Below are 17,547 nucleotides of genomic sequence, written 5' to 3'. Positions count from 1 at the left end.
CTCTGCTTCCAGAATTTTTTTTTTTTTTTTTTTTTTTTTTGAGACGGAGTGTTGCTCTTGTTGCCCAGGCTTGAGTGCAATAGCATGATCTTGGCTCACTGCAACCTCCATCTCCCGGGTTCAAGCGATTCTCCTGCCTCAGCCTCCCAAGTAACTGGGATTACAGGCGCCCGCCACCACCCCTGGCTAATTTTTTGTATTTTTAGTAGAGATGGGGTTTCACCATGTTGGCCAGGCTGGTCTCGAACTTCTGACCTCAGGTGATCCACCCGTCTTGGCCTCCCAAAGTGCTGGGATTACAGGCATGAGTCACCATGCCTGGCCAGAAAATTTTTTGCATACCTTATTTCGCCCCATTTCCTTCTCTCATGAACAAAACTGTCCCATGTTGTGACTCTTAGAATCAACCCTCGCTTATATGTCTAGTAGTTCCTACTGTGCCTGTCTCCCCGGCCTGTGCCCTCAAAGCATCAATGTTGGGCATGGTATGTTCCTGACATGCTCACATGTCAGCTTTAGGTGTTCCAACATCATGGTCAACCAGATGACCATTGAAGCCTGTCTCCCCTTACTGCTACTTGCTCACTTTGCCTGGGTGAACAATATCCTTGCCTGAGTGTGGACAATATCCTTAAGGAAGCATGAAAATGTTATCTGACTACCTAGAATATTTCCACTTAAGATAACTCAGATTCTGAGGATAAAGCCAGATAAAAGGCCAAATCAGACAATTTTTGAAAGCATAGTGTTTCGTTTGGTTGGGGCACCAGCTGGTAATCCCTCACCTCCTCTTGGACCTGCCAGTAGATCCGTGAATCTTGCTCCATCATTTGCAGGAGGACTTCAGCTTTCCCTACTAACAGCCTAAAGCCAGAGAATCCAGACAGCCCCTTGGATCATGAGAAGTCAGATGAATAGCTCCTGAGATAAAAATAAAATCTTAAAAGAAGAAAATAGCTTTACCATTGGGAAGTAAGAGAACTTTCACTGGAGCTTCTGGGGTGGGCTTCAGGATGGTGAGAGCTGCCCCCATTTTGGCAGCTTCAGAATTATACCTTGCCCTAGTCAATAGAAGTTGATGTCTCAAACACAAAATATAATGTCTTTGTTGCCCACTGAGTGCAGTTAGTTAGTTGAATTGTAGCTTTTGGGCAATCCCCTTCCTCTGAGTAGGTTAAGGGTAAGGCATATTTCAGGACTTGGCTCAGAAATAAGTCCTGACTTTTTTCCAGTGAAAATGCAACTGAAAGTCTCTTTATATCCTCTTAGTTTGAAATCTGCAGCTTGAACTTCCCAGCATGGGAGAAACTTATCCCACCTTTCACCCTACCCCCCACACACAGCAGTATCCACAAAGGAATTCTTTTTTTCCCCAACTGGCCACCTCTCTCTGTCTCTACACACACACACACACACACACACACACACACACACACACACACGCCAAAGAAAAAGAAAGATAGGTATTTCTAGCCTCATTTTACTCTGTAGGAACAAATATGAGTATGGGACCCTGTGAGTGTGGACAATACCACAGGCAGAGGGACTCCCTTTCTTTATTGGTCTGTTGACTCTGCTGAAGAAAGCTTTAAATTCCAGGCTTTGATTTGCTTCCTCTTCTTAAAAGAGTTATGAACTCTGTTCTGGAAACAGAGAGATAGGTTCAAAGTTTATCAGACAAAAGCATCTAAGAAAGGGTAGTGCTGATATGAATGCTGATATGAATGACCTGGTCCAGCTGGGGGTAGGATCCACATTGTAGGCTCTGATGCAATACATATGCTGGGGTAGTCCTCGAGCTAAGAGGCCGTTTCTACTTTAAAGAGACTTAATGATCATCTAGTTTGGGGTTTTCCTCAGGTCCATTATCTCTGAAAAGAGACATAGGAGGAAGAGGATTATTTATCCTCCCATTCATAAGCCTGTGTTTCCTGTTCAAGTATTTAGGTCACCAAGACGCAGACCCAAAAACCATTCATTTAATAACCCAAGAAAGAAGGCAAACAGGGTGGCCCAAATCTTCCAACTGGGGCAAGATTTAATAAAGTGTTCCAGTAGAAAGAACCCTCTAATGGTAACTTGGGCTCTACATGTCCTACTTCTGTTGTTAACCAGATGGGTGACTGGGCTTAGTTTCTTCTGTTAAAAACCAGGAAATTGTAGGTCATCTTTCAACTCCATTTCAGCTCCAGGATTCCTCAGGTCCTGGAGTACCCCTGCCCTAGACCCTCCACATGAAGAAGAGAGGCTTACCAAATTGGATTGTCAGAGCAAAACTATTAGCAGTGGAGCCTGAAAACATCTTTCTGGCCCAGACAACAGTGAGCTTTTTTGATCAGCATGTATTAGGGACTTTTGGCTACAATTGCAATCAAAGGCAATTGTTCCTGTCTCTTCTACATTTTTTTGTTACTGTACCCTAGTCAGAATAGTTCATTGAGACTTCCCTGTAATTTCAAACTTCACTTGAGAGCGCTGATCCTGTTTTGGGCATCTTTGGCTTTAAAACTGATTATTATAAAACTCAAATTGAATTTCCCTGCTCTACTTTCTGTACCCCTGCCCAAACATACCACTGAACAGCAGTGACTTTGTGAGGACTTTCTATCAACAGAGAGCTATACTTTGGGGTATACCCAAAAACCCCAAAAAGTATCATCTCCTGTGTATCATATCTAGTGATTTAATGTGTTTGGTTTGGCCCTTTTCCTTAGTTCCTTATGTCCTGAAATGAGACATGGGAGGGATAGGATTGTTTCTTCTCCCACTCATAAACCTTAGCCTTCTCTCTCTTCTGCAGTCTACATGGGGAGGACAGAGAAGTGCAAAGAACAAGAGAAAAGATGCATCCATCTGAGATCTAAAAGGAGACAATGAGGTGATATTTTCCCCCTGCCCAGGTGTTGTGTTTTCAGCTCTTACCCCTTTTTATTTTAGAGACTGGCCATTCCTAGGATGACCTGGGAATTCATCCCCTCTGCACTGCTCCCCAAGCACTTGGATAATGAAGCTGAGCTGTCTTCAACTGTATTATATGTAGACAGAAGGTCACCATCTACAGCCTGGTGAAAAATGAGTCAGATCTTTCCACTGTAAAGACAAACACATGAGCTGAGCTAAGGTTGGTGGGTTTCCTTCAGAGAGCACTAGGTTGACCCTAAAGATTATTTCAGAGCTGCAAATTGCTTGATGCCTACATCTTTTTCCTGGAAAGGGGCTTGCAGACAATGGCTAATTCCATACCTTTCCCTGGCCCCTTTGCCTCTTCTTCCTCCTCAATTATGCAAAGCTTTGATAGAGAGCAGAGCCAGCTATGTGATTCCAACATGTTTTTGCTCAGATTTCATTCAGTTCAGGAAGGCACAGATAGTAGAGGATGATGCTGTGGGTTTGCTCTACTTGTAGCACCAGAATGGCTCACACCCAAGGCACATGGGAAGTTCTGTCTTTTTAATAACCACTGGTCTCCACCTCAGAACCCAAGTACTAAGGGAAAGTGGAGAAAAATTTTCCACTTCTGCCTGTTACAGTTTGGGAATAATAACACAAACATGGTATGGATCCTTGCCATTCTCTCTACCTTCACCCTCTTTCCCAACAATATTCTGCTCATGACCTTTTACCCCCTAGGCCACAATTAGCGTGTGTTAAATGACTTTTTTTTTTTTTTTTTTGAGATGGAGTTTCGCTCTTGTTGCCCAGTCTGGAGTGCAATGGCCTGATCTCGGCTGGCTGCAACCTCCACCTCCCGGGTTCAAGCAATTCTCCTGCCTCAGCCTCCCAAGTAGCTGGGATTATAGGCATGCACCACCACCCCCAGCTAATTTTGTATTCTTAGTAGAGACGAGGTTTCTTCATGTTGGTCAGACTGGTCTCAAACTCCTGACCACAGGTAATCCGCCCGCCTTGGCCTCCCAAAGTGCTGGGATTACTGGCGTGAGCCACCACACCTGGCCTAAATGACTTTTTTTTTTTTTTTTTTGAGATGGAGTCTCACAGTTTCACCTAGGCTAGAGTGCAGTGGCGCAATCTCTGCTCACTGCAAGCTCCGCCTCCCGGGTTCACGCCATTCTCCTGCCTTAGCCTCCCAAGTAGCTGGGATTACAGGCGCCCGCCACCACGCCCAGCTGATTTTTTTGTATGTTTAGTAGATAAGGGGTTTCACTGTGTTAGCCAGGATGGTCTTCATCTCTTGACCTTGTGATCTGTCCACCTCGGCCTCCCAAAGTGCTAGGATTACAGGCGTGAGCCACAGCGCCCGGCCTAAATGACTTTTTTTTTAAGGTCTCACTATGTTGACCAGGCTGGCCTACAACTCCTAGACTCAAGCAGTCCTCTTGCCTTGGCTTCCCAAAGTGCTGGGATTACAGGTATGGACCACCATGCCCGGCCTAAATTCCAGTTTTGAAGTGTTACTGGATTAAACAGGATTCTTTAGAGTATTTGAAGAGTTTTAATCACTTGTGATGTCCGTCTTATTTCAGGCTTTCAGAGCCACCACATAGAGAAAACCTGACTTTCTCACATTTTTTTTTTTTTTTTTTTTTTTTTTTTTTTTTTTTTTTTGAGACGGAGTCTTGCTCTGCCACCAAGGCTGGAGTGCAGTGGCCGGCTCTCAGCTCACTGCAAGCTCCGCCTCCCGGGTTCACGCCATTCTCCTGTCTCAGCCTCCCGAGTAGTTGGGACTACAGGCGCCCGCCTCGTCGCCCGGCTAGTTTTTTGTATTTTTTAGTAGAGACGGGGTTTCACCGTGTTAGCCAGGATGGTCTCGATCTCCTGACCTTGTGATCCGCCCGTCTCGGCCTCCCAAAGTGCTGGGATTACAGGCTTGAGCCACCGCGCCCGGCCCTTTCTCACATTTTTATCACCAATACTTAGAGCCGTGAGAATGTTTCTGGGGAAAGGGGGGTGGTAGCTGATACCTGATCTCCTCTTGGAAATCAGACTCTGGATTCGTCCTCACTGCTGCCTGTCAGGGAGCCTGGTGGGAAATCTGTCTAGAAAGGATGCCCATTCCTGTTCAAATGTGTTATCATGTTGATGGGAGAAAGCTAGGGCCATGGAGGACTCTTGTTTTTGCCAAGTGGATTCAAACAAATGGGGAAGAGCTAGGCACAGTGGCACATGCACCTGTAGTCCCAACTAGTCATGAGGCTGAGAGAGGATTGCTTGAGGCCAGGAGTTTGAGGCTGTAGTGTGCTGTGATTGTGCCCGTGAACAGCCACTGCACTCCAGCCCAGACAACATAGTGAGATCCCATCTCTAGTAAATATAATAAATAAGAACAGGGAAGAAAATTTGTGTCTCCAGAGGTTACAATGACCAGCATTTCCTCCCTCCTCACAGAGATATTCCTTTTGAATTGGAACACTGATTGTTTCTAGTTGCTTTGTATTCAACTCAGAGCTCAATTTACAGTACATATGTGTCTACCCCCCCATCACAGTTATATTGCTTTATTTATTTATTTATTTTGTGACAGAGTCTCACTCTGTCACCCAGGCTGGAGTGCAATGGCGTGATCTCGGCTCACTCCAACCTCTGTTTCCAGGGTTTAAACAATTCTTATGCCTCAGCCTCCCAAGCAGCTGGGACTACAGGCGCGTACCACCAAGCCCAGCTAATTTTTGTATTTTTATTAAAGACGGGGTTTCACCGCGTTAGCCAGGCTGATCTTGAACTCCTGACCTCAAGTGATCCGCCTGCCTCAGCCTCCCAAAGTGCTGGGATTACAGGTGTGAGCCACCGCCCCCGGCCAACAGTTATGTTGCTTTAAAGCCAATCTCCTTCCAAGATCTTTGATCTAAAACTGTCTCATGTAACTAACTTCCCTCTCCTTATACCTCCTCCTCTTGCAATGTGTCTCCAATTGGCACTGCCTAATTTGACCCAGTTCCTCTAAGGAGACACTAAGATCTGCCTGACTGGTTAGGCAGGGGAGGAGGTGCTTTGAGGGGTAGAGAGTAGGAAGGCTGGGCGGGATGTGCTGCAGGGAGACTTGAGCAAAGAGTAAAGTACATCTACTGATTTGCTCCTGGTTTGCACAGAAAACCAGGACTGAGAATAGCAGAGTTTCAATCCAATACCCTCTCACTTCCAGGGTTACCAACTTGGTATTAAAACCAGTGCGGTGGCTCACACCTGTAATCCCAATGCTTTGGGAGGCTGAGGAGGGCAGATCACCTGAGGTCAGGGGTTCGAGACCAGCCTGGCCAAGCTGGCAAAACCCCTCTACTAAAAATACAAAGATTAGCTGGGCATGTTGGCGCACACCTGTAATCCCAGCTACTCAGGAGGCTGAGGCAGGAGAATCACTTGAACCCGGGATGCAGAGGTTGCAGTGAGCTGAGATCATGTCACTGCACTCCAGCCTGAGTGACAGATCAAGACTCCGTCTCAAAAAGAAAAAAAAAGAAAAAAAGAAACAAACAAAAACCCAGCTGGAGGCAGCTAAGTACTGATTTTGCCCAAGATGTGTCACAGAGCACATGTTAAGAGCAATTAAGCAGGAAAACTCAGCTTACTGTTAGAAAGAAAGTCCAACTCAGAAAACAACTCCTTCAGACCCTTCTGGAAATTGTTTTGGGGCGATTTGGGCAGAAGTCCAAGAATGAGATACGCTTCCTGAGCCAGTGCTAGCTGAATGCTATGCTTCACCTGTTCTGCCCACCTAGTGCTTGTCTAGCCCTTCATTCATAGAGGCATTAGGCATACTGCATGCACACACATACACACACAAAAAAGTAATACGAGCATATTTCTTCCTGTAGAGCCAGCTTGACTTGTTCTTCCTTTTAAAGTAACAGACCCCACCCCCACAGGGATCACACCAAAGGAAAAGATGCCTTACCTGATGTTAGAACCAGGGAAAAGAATTAGCCGAGTGTGGTGGTCCATGCCAGTAGTCCCAACTACTCAGAAGGCTGAGGCAGGAGAATTGCTTGAACCTGAGAGCCAAACTCATGCCACTGCACTCCAGCCTGGGCAACACAGTGAGACTCCATCTCAAAAACAAAACAAAAACAGAGAAAAGCAAGAAAACCCATGAAAGCCTTGAGTAGCCTGGCTTTTGAAAGATTTAATAGGAGGAGGACACCTCAGAGAGGCAGGCAACTTGTGTTCTTGTTCTTGTCCTATTCTCACCATGAACCCTGGGACAAGTAACTTAACTGCTCTCAGCCTCAGTTTTTCTCAGTTTCTCTAAGCAGAAAACAGGAAAATCCTGCTCACTCTTGCCTCTCCTGCATGGGGAGGTGTGTGAGAGAAGTTTCAAGTGCCACTTTGGGGTTTTTTTGTTTTGTTTTGTTTCATTTTGTTTTGTTTGAGACAGTGTCTTGCTCTTGTCGCCCAGGCTGGAGTGCAATGGCACGATCTCAGCTCACTGTAACCCCCGTCTCCTGGGTTCAAGCAATTCTCCTGCCTCAGCCTCCCGAGTAGCTGGGATTACAGGCGCACCCCACCACACCGGGCTAATTTTTGTATTTTAGTAGAGACAGGGTTTTGCCATGTTGGCCAGGCTGGTCTCGAACTCTTGACCTCATGATCCGCCCACCTCAGCCTCCCAAAGTGCTAGAATTACAGGTGTGAGCCACCACGCCCGGCTTCAAGTGGCACTTTGAACTTTGCGTTCTTTTTTTTTTTTTTTTTTTTGAGATGGAGTCTCCCTTTGTTGCCCAGGCTAGAGTGCAGTGGCGTGATCTCTGCTCACTGCAACTTACACCTCCCTGGTTCAAGCAATTCTGCCTCAGCCTCCCGAGTAGCTGGGATTATAGGTGTGCACCAACATGCCCAGCTAATTTTTTTGTATTTTTAGTAGAGATGGGGTTTCACCATGATGGCCAGGCTGGTCTCAAACTCCTGACCTGAGGTGATCCACCCACCTCGCCCTCTCAAAGAGCTGGGATTACAGGCGTGGGTCTCCACGCCCAACCTGAGCTTTCCATTCATTTTGAAAAGCCCCAAAGGGCAATTATGAATCTAATGATTTGGAAACGAAAGGGGCCCTCAATAACAGACTGCCCTCCTTTATCTTTTGATCTCTATCTCAAGTTGCATGGCTAGTTCCAGAGAGTATGAGTTCTCTAACAACTGTGGACTTGGGCTCTTCTAATCATTGTTCCTAAGGGACTCTTCAAGGAACCACTTATTACTATGGCTTGTTCTAGTGGTCTGGTCCCAAAGTTCACTTCATCCCAGGAAGGATGTCAAGAAAAGAGGGTTAATAAACTTAGAGAATTTTTTTCTCTATGCCCTGGCTTCCTAGGGAAATAGGGTTGATACTAGCAATCTCTCTGACAAAATTTAAGAGAGAATTGCTTTGTGAAGTGAAGGTAAGCCCATGTTTCAGGTTTTCTCATGAGCCTTTAAAAGGAGTCTCTCAACTCCAGACAAGAACTGGGTGGGGGGCAGGAAAACAGATACTTTCCTCTGTGTGCCTTCCCGCACCACCTCACCCCCACCCTCACCTCTCTCAATATACCATCGCAAGCAAACCAAATTTTTATCCATCTGCCTCAGTGAGATCTTTCAAAAAGACCAAGAATCCCCACAGCAACTCAGACTGTTCCCTTGCCCCATTCTTGCTTCTGCCTCTGCCTCAGGGTGTTTAGTTTTCATCAGATGAGTGGGGGTTGCAATTTTTATTTATTTATTTTATTTTATTTTATTTTATTTTATTTTATTTTATTTTATTTTATTTTATTTTTTGTGACCAGGTCTCACTCTGTCGCCCAGACTGGAGTACAGTGGCAGGATCTCGGTACACCACAACCTCCACCTCCTAGGCTCAAGTGATTCTCCTGCCTCAGCCTCCCAAGTACCTGGGATTACAGACTCACGTCACTCACTATCGCCTGGCTAATTTTGTTTTGATTTGTTTTTTTAAAAGACGGAGTTTCGCTCTTGTTGCCCAGGCTGGAGTGCAATGGTGTGATCTCGGGTCACCGCAACCTCCACCTCCCGGGTTCAAGTGATTCTCCTGCCTCAGCCTCCCGAGTAGCTGGGATTACAGGCATGCACCACCACACCTGGCTAATTTTTTTTGTATTTTTAGTGGAGATGGGATTTCTCCATGTTGGTCAGGCTGGTCTCAAACTCTTGACCTGAGGTGATCTGCCCGCCTTGGCCTCCCAAAGTGCTGGGATTACAGGTGTGGGCCAGTGTGCCTGGCCTTAATTTTGTATTTTTAGTGGAGACGGGGTTTCACCATGTTGGCCAGGCTGGTCTTGAACTCCTGATTTCGAATGATCCACCCACCTCAGCCTCCCTAAGTGCTGGGATTACAGGTGTGAGCCACCAGGCCGGCCGCAATTTTGGATGTATGTAAATTTCCACCAGATAGATTTTTTTTCTCTCCTCCCACAGGCTCCTAAAGAGATAATTCATTGCAACAAATGATCACTTTTAAGTGTTCTCAGTTCCTGATTGTTTAATACTCTACTGCCAATTACTGCTTGCCTTCCCTCAAATAGACTTTAACCTTCATTTTAAATTCAGACTCCCCCCCTCCTTTTTAAAAATAAGCATAGCAGAGTAATTGATGAGAGGGTGGGGATAACCATTTACAGGTTTAATTTGTTTATCACACCTTCAGTAGAGGACTTATCACTGAACCCTGAGTGGGCTGCTCTCCTCCATCTTCTACTTTTCCTGTCACCATCCCTCACACAACATACTCCCAGACAGAATCCCTTGAATGACTGAACCCAGCTTCTTAATACTAACCCATATTTAACTGAGGTATAGAGCCTCTAAGGGGCTGTTTCTTTGCCTCCTCAGGGCTGAGGTGTAACCTCCACCTACATACACCTACGTACACAGTCTAATCTCAAAATCAAGGACCACTCTGGATTAAGATAATGTCTCCACCTCAGAGGCTGGGGAGGCCTGCAGAAGTTGTAAATTGGAGGAAATAGTGGAGTTTGTAAATCAGGGTACATTGTCTTTCATCAGGACAAAGTGTAAGGTTTTTCTTGGAGACAGGGTCTCACTTGGTTACCCAGGCTGGAGTGCAGTGGTAAGATCACAGCTCACTGCAGCCTCGACCTCCAGGCTCAAGTGATCCTCCCACCTCAGCCTCCTGAATATCTGGGACTACAGGCACATGCCACGATGCGTAATTTATTTTTATATTTTGTAGAGATGAGATCTCCCTATATTGCCCAGGCTGGTCTCAAACTCCTGGGCTCAAGCGATTCTCCCACCTTCTTCCCAAAGCACTAGGATTACAAGCATTGAGCCACCGTGCCTGGCTAAGGTTTTTCTTCTTTAGGATAGTATCAGACCATGCTTAAGTGCTCCTTTAGGTTTCTTGCTAACTCAAGAATGTTAAAGAAAAGCCTCCTCCCTTCCCAGAGCTATCTTCTAATAGCAGCTATTTTCTCTTTCAACAGAATCTCTTTAAAATGGACATAGAAGACTGCAATGGCCGCTCCTATATGTCTGGTATGCCTTCTGTGTGTTCTGTTTGTTAGGGGCTGGAAGCAGACCCTCTCCTGTAGAGCAGAGCAGAGAGCCTTCAGCCTAGGCACATAGCCTCTAAATGTCCAGTCACATAGCTAACTCTCCTGCTTGGTGGCCCTTGGTAGTGTGCAATTATTTTGGTGATCTTATATTCCCTAAATAGTAATTCTCTTTTCCAGACTTCTTGGGGGATGGAGGAAGGGAATAGGAGGGGAATATGAGCGGACATCATTAGAAGAATAATTTGAAGCAAATAGATGGAAAGAAGACGTGGTTCCTTCTCCTTTGCTCTGAAGTCACCAGCCAAACATGAAATCCTGTTCTATCCAGATAGAGTGGCACAAGATTTCAAACCTCAAAGGCCTGCAAGGGCCAGGTGGTCATGTGAATGAGTGAAGTAAGGCTAGGATAATAAGCAGAAAAGAATGGTGGGGGCTGTCATGAAGTGGGGAACATATGTCCCACTTAAAGGGACAGCAGCTTTCAGTGTCCACTAGAACTTGTCATGCAGGAGTGTGTATCTAGTGTGGCCAAAACTTCTAAATGTTTAAGAGAAATCAGAAATCCAAATTTTTATATGAAATGTCTCCATTTTAAAATAATGACTCAAGGCTGGGCACCGTGGCTCACGCCTGTAATCCCAGCACTTTGGGAGACAGGCAGATCACGTGAGGTCAGGAGTTCAAGACCAGCCTGGGCAACATGGTGAAACCCTGTCTCTACTAAAAATACAAAAATTAGGCCAGGCACAGTGGCTCACGCCTGTAATCCCAGCACTTTGGGAAGCCGAGGTGGGCAGATCGCGAGGTCAAGAGATCGGGACCATCCTGGCCAACATGGTGAAACCCTCTCTCTACTAAAAATACAAAAATTAGCTGGGCGTGGTGGCGCATGCCTGTAGTCCCAGCTACTCAGGAGGCTGAGGCAGGAGAACCCGGGAGGCGGAGGTTGCAGTGAGCCAAGATCATGCCACTGCACTCCAGCCTGGCGACAGAGTGAGACTCTGTCTCAAAAAAAAAAAAAAAGAAATAATAGACACTTGGCCGGGCGCGGTGGCTCAAGCCTGTAATCCCAGCACTTTGGGAGGCCGAGATGGGCGGATCACGAGGTCAGGAGATCGAGATCATCCTGGCTAATACGGTGAAACCCCGTCTCTACTAAAAAATACAAAAAACTAGCCGGGCGAGGTGGCGGGTGCCTGTAGTCGCAACTACTCGCGAGGCTGAGGCAGGAGAATGGCGTAAACCCAGGAGGCGGAGCTTGCAGTGAGCTGAGATCCGGCCACTGCACTCCAGCCTGGGTGACAGAGCGAGACTCCGTCTCAAAAAAAAAAAAAAAAAAAGAAATAATAGAAACCAAAACTCGGTTTTGATGTGATGAGTATCCCTATCAGAAACCCAAGCATCATTGTGGAAATGACCTATAGCTTATTTTTTACTCTAAAGTAGGACCAATGAAGGAATTATTGGCATGCACTAAAGGATGGGTCAGACAAGATGGGTCAGACACACATATGAGAGTCATTGGCAACATCCGGGTAATGTAAGGTAAGATGTTGACTCTGGCCCCTTTCTTGTTTAAGGAGGGAAGGAGTTGGAATGGGTAAAGGCATTCAATACCTGCCACATGCTCGACAGAATGACAGGGATCAGGCAGACTCATTTAATTGGAAGAGACTTTATTAGAACAAAAGTCTTGGCGCTTGTGAGGAGCGAGCCAGTCCTCCTACCTCCTGCTCAGTTAAGCCTATTCAGAAAACCACTACTGAGCAACAAGTACACTCAGGACCCTGCTTTAGTGCTGGGGAACACTCAGATGGATAAAATCCAGTCCCTGCCATAAAGCAGGCAAATGAGAAACTACAAATCCCATGGAGCTGTTTTCAAACCTGTTTATGGAGAATACTGGATACTCGTGGAAAACTGAGGTGATTTGCTTCACTGTGCTATGAAGCCAAGTTTTCCCTGCTTTCAGCAGATTGGCATTTCCTAGATAAGAAGTGGCCTCTGCACAGGATGGTTTTTGAATGGAAGTGGAGGCCAGGAACTCCTCCTCTGTACTTTGAGAATTCTAGATGTCAGCAGCTACCTTAGAAAGGGAAAGGGGAAAGTCAAAGTAGGGCTACCATTAGCTCTGAAAAGTACCCCTCTTAGGACTGGGCAAAGCTGTGCTCATCACTGACCCATCTCTCCTGGAAGAGTCATATGGAAGCAGAGGGAAAGGCTGCAGCACGCAGCCCTCCTGAAGCACACTGCGAAACTCCACAGGCCCCCACAGTTCTTCTGTTCCACACCAGGTGACCTTCCCTCATCAGGCCACTTGATGAAAAGGGTATCTCTCCTGTTCTTCCAAGAGATTTGAATTCCTCACAGAACGTGATTTAGAAAATCCATCTTTTCTCCCCTTTTCTCTTTTTAAAGCTACAGATCATTCCTTTCTGGGGCAGGGAAAAGGGGGAGATAAGCAAGAGTCTATTAATTTACGGGACAGATAACCACCCCCTCCATTTTCCTATCTTTCAAGGGAAACAGAGTTGCTCAAACCCAGCTCATGCCATTAATTGACTGAGCAGTGCTTGCCCCGTTTTCTGAGACTGTTAAATGTTTAAGAGAACTTTGGTAGAAAGGGATTCAGGGGTAGGCAACCCAAAGTTTCACAGCCCCTCCCACCCCCAAATTCTTGGAATCAGAAAATGTAGTCTTCCAAAGTAGGTCAGTTTGTCAGTGAGCAGCTCCTCTGAAAGGGAAGGGAGCAGAGGCCTTGTCCTGATAGAGGGCGGATTCATCCAGGGCTTTCGGCTGCTGGGGCCCCAGGGGCACAGGAGGGAGGGGAAGTGGGGAGACCTACCAGCCTTTTTGCCTGGGATCTGAAAGGTCTCAGGGCCATGGAGCAACACTAGCCTGACACCAGACTGCTGGGCCCTCTCTGCGCTGGAAAGGAGGAGGCTGTCAGTCCCCAGATCTAGAGAGCAACCTTCCTCCTGGAGGAGGAGGGAAAGAGTTTGGTGGGGGAGGGGCTTTCTGCCGATCTGAGAGCCTTGAAGCTGTCCGTGTCCTGGGCCCCATGACCTCTGGGGCCTTGGCTTCCCCAGCTGGCAGAGGATTGGGCCTTCCCTGGGGCCCCCCCTTTCTCCCTCCCACCCGCAGGCCCATCCATCTCTCTCTCTCTCTCTCTCTCTCTCTCTCTCTCTCTCTCTCTCTCTCTCTCTCTCTCTCTCTCTCGCACACACTCTTGCCTCTCTCAGGCATTTGTTGTGCAGTTCCTCTTTGTCTGCTGGGCACGAGGGGCAACGGCATCTGCCTTTCCCTCCCTGTGCACACACCCACCACCCACCCCCTGCACTGTCTTGGAAAAGGGATGCTGTAGCCTAGCATCTCCCCCACCATATACACATATACATTCTCTCCAGCCCCCTCCTCAAGCACATCCAAGCGTGCTCTCCCCTCTCCCTCTCTCCCTCTCTCTCCCTCTCTCCCTCTCTCTCTCTCTCTCTCTCACACACACACACACACACACACACACACACACACACACTCAACACACATACACCCTGGGCTGAGCTGCTCTTGCTGGCTACAGCCGTGGGCCTCTGCTCACCGTGCCGCTGCTGCTGCCTGCGAAATGACGGCGGTTCCCCTCACTTCCAGGAATCCACGCTTCCTGGAAGGTGAGTGGCTGGGCTCACCCCTGCCTGCCACTGAGACGCAGACATGCATACACCACCCGCACTCCCTCGCCGTTTCCAAGGCGGCGGCCGCGTTCGCACCCCAGGGTCTCACCGGCAAGGGAAGGATAATGTAAGTTCAGGCAGAAGGCGGCTAGTGGAGGGAGGAAGGGGGGTGCTGGGGCTAGGGAGCCAATTCAGTAACTACTCCCAAGCCTGAGGAGATGGAGAGGATGGGGGCTGTGTGTGTGTATGTGTGTGTGTGTGCGCGCGCGTGTGTGTATGTGTGTAGCGGGGGAGGGGGCGTTCCTCCTTATACTTGCGGAGGATGGGAAAGGGTGTTTGGTGTTGCTAAGCAAAGACGGCGACTTGGACAGTGGGAGCCTGTGGTGACATCTTGATTAGGCCTTGGGGATAGAGGTAGAGCTGTCTGGGGTGAAATACCCAGACAGGCCTGGGTGGGAAGGGGTAGTGGAGAAAATCAAGGTAAGGAAGAGGAGCCTTGGCAAGCAGATGCCTCAGCCTGGAACAGAGATCTGAGGGGCCTCAGCCTCCTCCCCACAAAAGAGCTGAGGATGGGCGTCTTTCTTTGCTCTTCTACCCACTATTCCCTCTTAGCAGGCTAGGATCCTGCCACCCTGGAGCCCATGGTCAAGAAAGGGAAAGCAGTTATGATGAGGTCCCTTGCAGAGAAGCGTGGAGGTTCTCCAAGCTCATGGCTATTCCCTAGATGTAGCCACTATGTAAAGGTCTCAAGGAAAGGCAACAGGAGTGGAGGGCTGACCTCCTTTAACATGTGAAATGCCTTTAGCTTGTGGCCTGTTTCCCAGTTCCTTTCTCTCCCTCCTACTTTTCAGCCTTTACCTACCTCCCAGTTCCTCTGATGTGAACCTCATGATTTGGCTTTGCCCTCTGGGGGTTCAGCCAATCTGTGATGCCTTTGAGCAAGAACATTTCTCAGAGACCTAAGAGCAGCCTTAATTCTTGGCTTTGACAGTCTGGGATTTCTTGGGAGTCCCAGACTTTTGAAATTCCCTTACTGGGGTTTCTGGGGCTGAGAGAGGAACTGCTAAACTTCCTAAATCTTACTCTAGTCCCCTTCACCCGAGCTAGAATTCAAAATCCTTGGTGCCCACGAAAGCCTTTCTGACTCCTGAAACAGATTCATTATACATATATATTAGCCCCATAAAAGTAGACTTGAGCCTGATTTTCCCCCTACCTTAATCTTAGGGAGGGCAATAGCATCAAAGAGCCTCTTGAATTACTGGTATGACTCCTGCTCCTCTTCCTGCTTCTGGGCCTTAATTGGGAAAGCCACAAAGGATACTTTCCCCTCAGTGTTTCTAAGTGTACCTTTAAATATATTTTCCTCCATATAGCAAGTCCCTGGCCTCAAGAGGCAGCCTCAGCCGAATAAGCTGGGACCAGCGATGGATTTCCAACAAGTTCACTCATCCTTTTAGGGTCAAGGCCTCAAAACCAAGTACCCTATTCTTCCCTGATTAGTAACATCAAGTGATTTAGGGCAAGTCAGCACTAATAAAGGGAATAAGAGGATACCCTTTTCAGCCTTTCTAACCCTAGTAAACCCTACACTTAGTTGAAAGGACATATTTAAAACTGGCTCTGAGTCTACAAATCTCAACCCACAATCCTGAGATGCTCACTTCATGATAAGTGTGTGGTTCCAATTTTGGGCAACATTTTCAGGTAACCATGGCTCACCTAAAGAGCCCCAGCTGGGAAAACTCCACTTCAAGCCATAAGGCTTTTTCTATAGATAGTGAACAAATTTCCTCAGGCTTTGACGGGATAGAATGGGGAAAATGGGACTTTAGGAGAGGATATGAATGAGAAATGGTCCCAAAGTCCTGAGTGGTTGTTTTCTTCCCACTGACCAAAGCTGGAGAGGGATCCCTCAGGAGGGTGTGTTCCGGATTTCTTGCCTCAGGCCCAAGACTCCAACCATTTTATAATGGAATCTTTATTTTGTGAAAGTAAGTATGTACATAGCTGGGCAATTGGGTAAAGTACTAATAGGTGGACGTCAGGGATGAATTTTAGGCTTCCTCTCTCTCTCTTGCACTCTCTCTTGCTCTTTCTCTCTCTCTCTCTCTTCCATATTTAGGCCTGTGTGCACACATCCATGCATGTTCATGTTAGCAGATAATGTAGAAGGCTACCAGTATGTTTATCCCAATAGGTATGTTCTCTTTATATGTATCTACATATGTGCTGTGTCTCTGTGTGTGTTTATCTACATGTATTTTTATTTCACCTATGTATTTGTGCAGAAGATTGCGGGGAGGAGGGATTTTTTTTTAGAAAGACATTCGTATCTTTCTTTAGGTATGTGATCTGATTTCCAAAAACATTATGAAAGCCTCAAAAAGCATTTTTACAAAGCAATTTATCAAAAAATTAAAACAAATATACTGAGAATAAATTGATCACTTAACAGTCAATGGACATCAAATAGTAAACATGTGATTGGAATCAGATCAATAGGAGACTTTCTGGAGTAATCAAATTTTTGCTGAATTTAGAAAGTCTAAGGGGCCCAATTCTTCCCTACTAAGACGGTGACCCCCAATTGGCTGGGTAGGTGGTGGTGAAGGACATGGACACTTATTGTCTATGATCCCAGTTCCACACTAGCAGCTATGTAACCTTAGACAAGTTACATAACCTCTTTTGTACCTCAGTTGCCTCATCTGAAAAAATCATGATATTAGCACCTACTTCATATAGTTGTTGTGAAGATTAAATGAAATTATTCATTTCAAGTGCATAGAATAAAGCCTAGCACATAGCAAGTATTCAATTAATATCATTAGCTGCTATGATGATTACTAATATTATCATTAGATTCAGGGACAATTCCAGTTGCCTTTCCTGCAGATCCTGAACCTGGCTGGGGGCTCCGGAGAGGACCAGTTGGGAAGAATGTCTGTCCTGAACATCTGTCCCTTCTGCAGCCCCCATTTTTCTCTCCGCCCTGGCACGCCCAGCCCCAGCCCGGCTTCCTGTGGACGTCAGGCAGTGATGCTCTTCCCCTCAGGCCTAGATAAAGGTAGGGTAGGCAAGGCCCAGCCACTGAGCTCACGGAAGGCAGCACCAGGCATCCAGACTGGTGGGCGCGCAAGGTATGGTGCCCAGCATACAATACTGCCTTGTACGTGGCTATGAAGGAAATATTTGTCAAATTTAACTGAATTTTTTTAAAAGATTAGGCAATGGACAGTAGATAACTCCAGCTCCAGCTTTACCTGCCCTCTTGTTCTCTCCTCCAAGGTAGCGGGGACTCATCTCTGGAGAAGGAGTTCCTCGGGGCCCCAGTGGGGCCCTCGGTGAGCACCCCCAACAGCCAGCACTCTTCTCCCAGCCGCTCACTCAGCGGTAAGTGTAACCTCCTACCA

At 46.9% G+C, this 17,547-nt stretch overlaps 1 protein-coding gene and 1 long non-coding RNA gene across 7 annotated transcripts in view; one reads left to right on the top strand and one right to left on the bottom strand.

The window, feature by feature from the left end:
* IKZF4 (IKAROS family zinc finger 4) overlaps positions 1 to 17,547 on the top strand; it is a 33,064-nt gene that overhangs the window by 1,204 nt on the left and 14,313 nt on the right. The window contains exons 2-7 of one of the 6 annotated variants that reach the window (XM_030939218.1): positions 2,801 to 2,878; positions 10,392 to 10,443; positions 11,907 to 12,008; positions 14,109 to 14,258; positions 16,032 to 16,125; positions 17,423 to 17,527. In XM_030939218.1, coding sequence (XP_030795078.1) covers positions 14,172 to 14,258; positions 16,032 to 16,125; positions 17,423 to 17,527 — 286 coding nt within the window. In that variant the 5' untranslated portion in view covers positions 2,801 to 2,878; positions 10,392 to 10,443; positions 11,907 to 12,008; positions 14,109 to 14,171. Of the gene's footprint in view, positions 1 to 2,800; positions 2,879 to 2,937; positions 3,122 to 10,391; positions 10,444 to 11,906; positions 12,009 to 13,691; positions 14,259 to 16,031; positions 17,202 to 17,422; positions 17,528 to 17,547 lie in introns of those variants that run through there. The other 5 variants (XM_030939217.1, XM_030939220.1, XM_010377818.2 and 2 more) reach the window with 5 other exon arrangements.
* LOC115899978 lies at positions 1,464 to 17,460 on the bottom strand. Its single transcript, XR_004059622.1, has 3 exons — positions 17,398 to 17,460; positions 2,923 to 3,062; positions 1,464 to 1,643 (listed from the first exon to the last, which is right to left on the bottom strand). It is a non-coding gene; the product is annotated as an uncharacterized LOC115899978 (long non-coding RNA).

The sequence above is a fragment of the Rhinopithecus roxellana genome, chromosome 10, assembly GCF_007565055.1.
Source record: "Rhinopithecus roxellana isolate Shanxi Qingling chromosome 10, ASM756505v1, whole genome shotgun sequence".
Taxonomy (NCBI): Eukaryota; Metazoa; Chordata; class Mammalia; order Primates; family Cercopithecidae; genus Rhinopithecus; species Rhinopithecus roxellana.
This window is presented reverse-complemented; position numbering and strand designations above follow the sequence as displayed.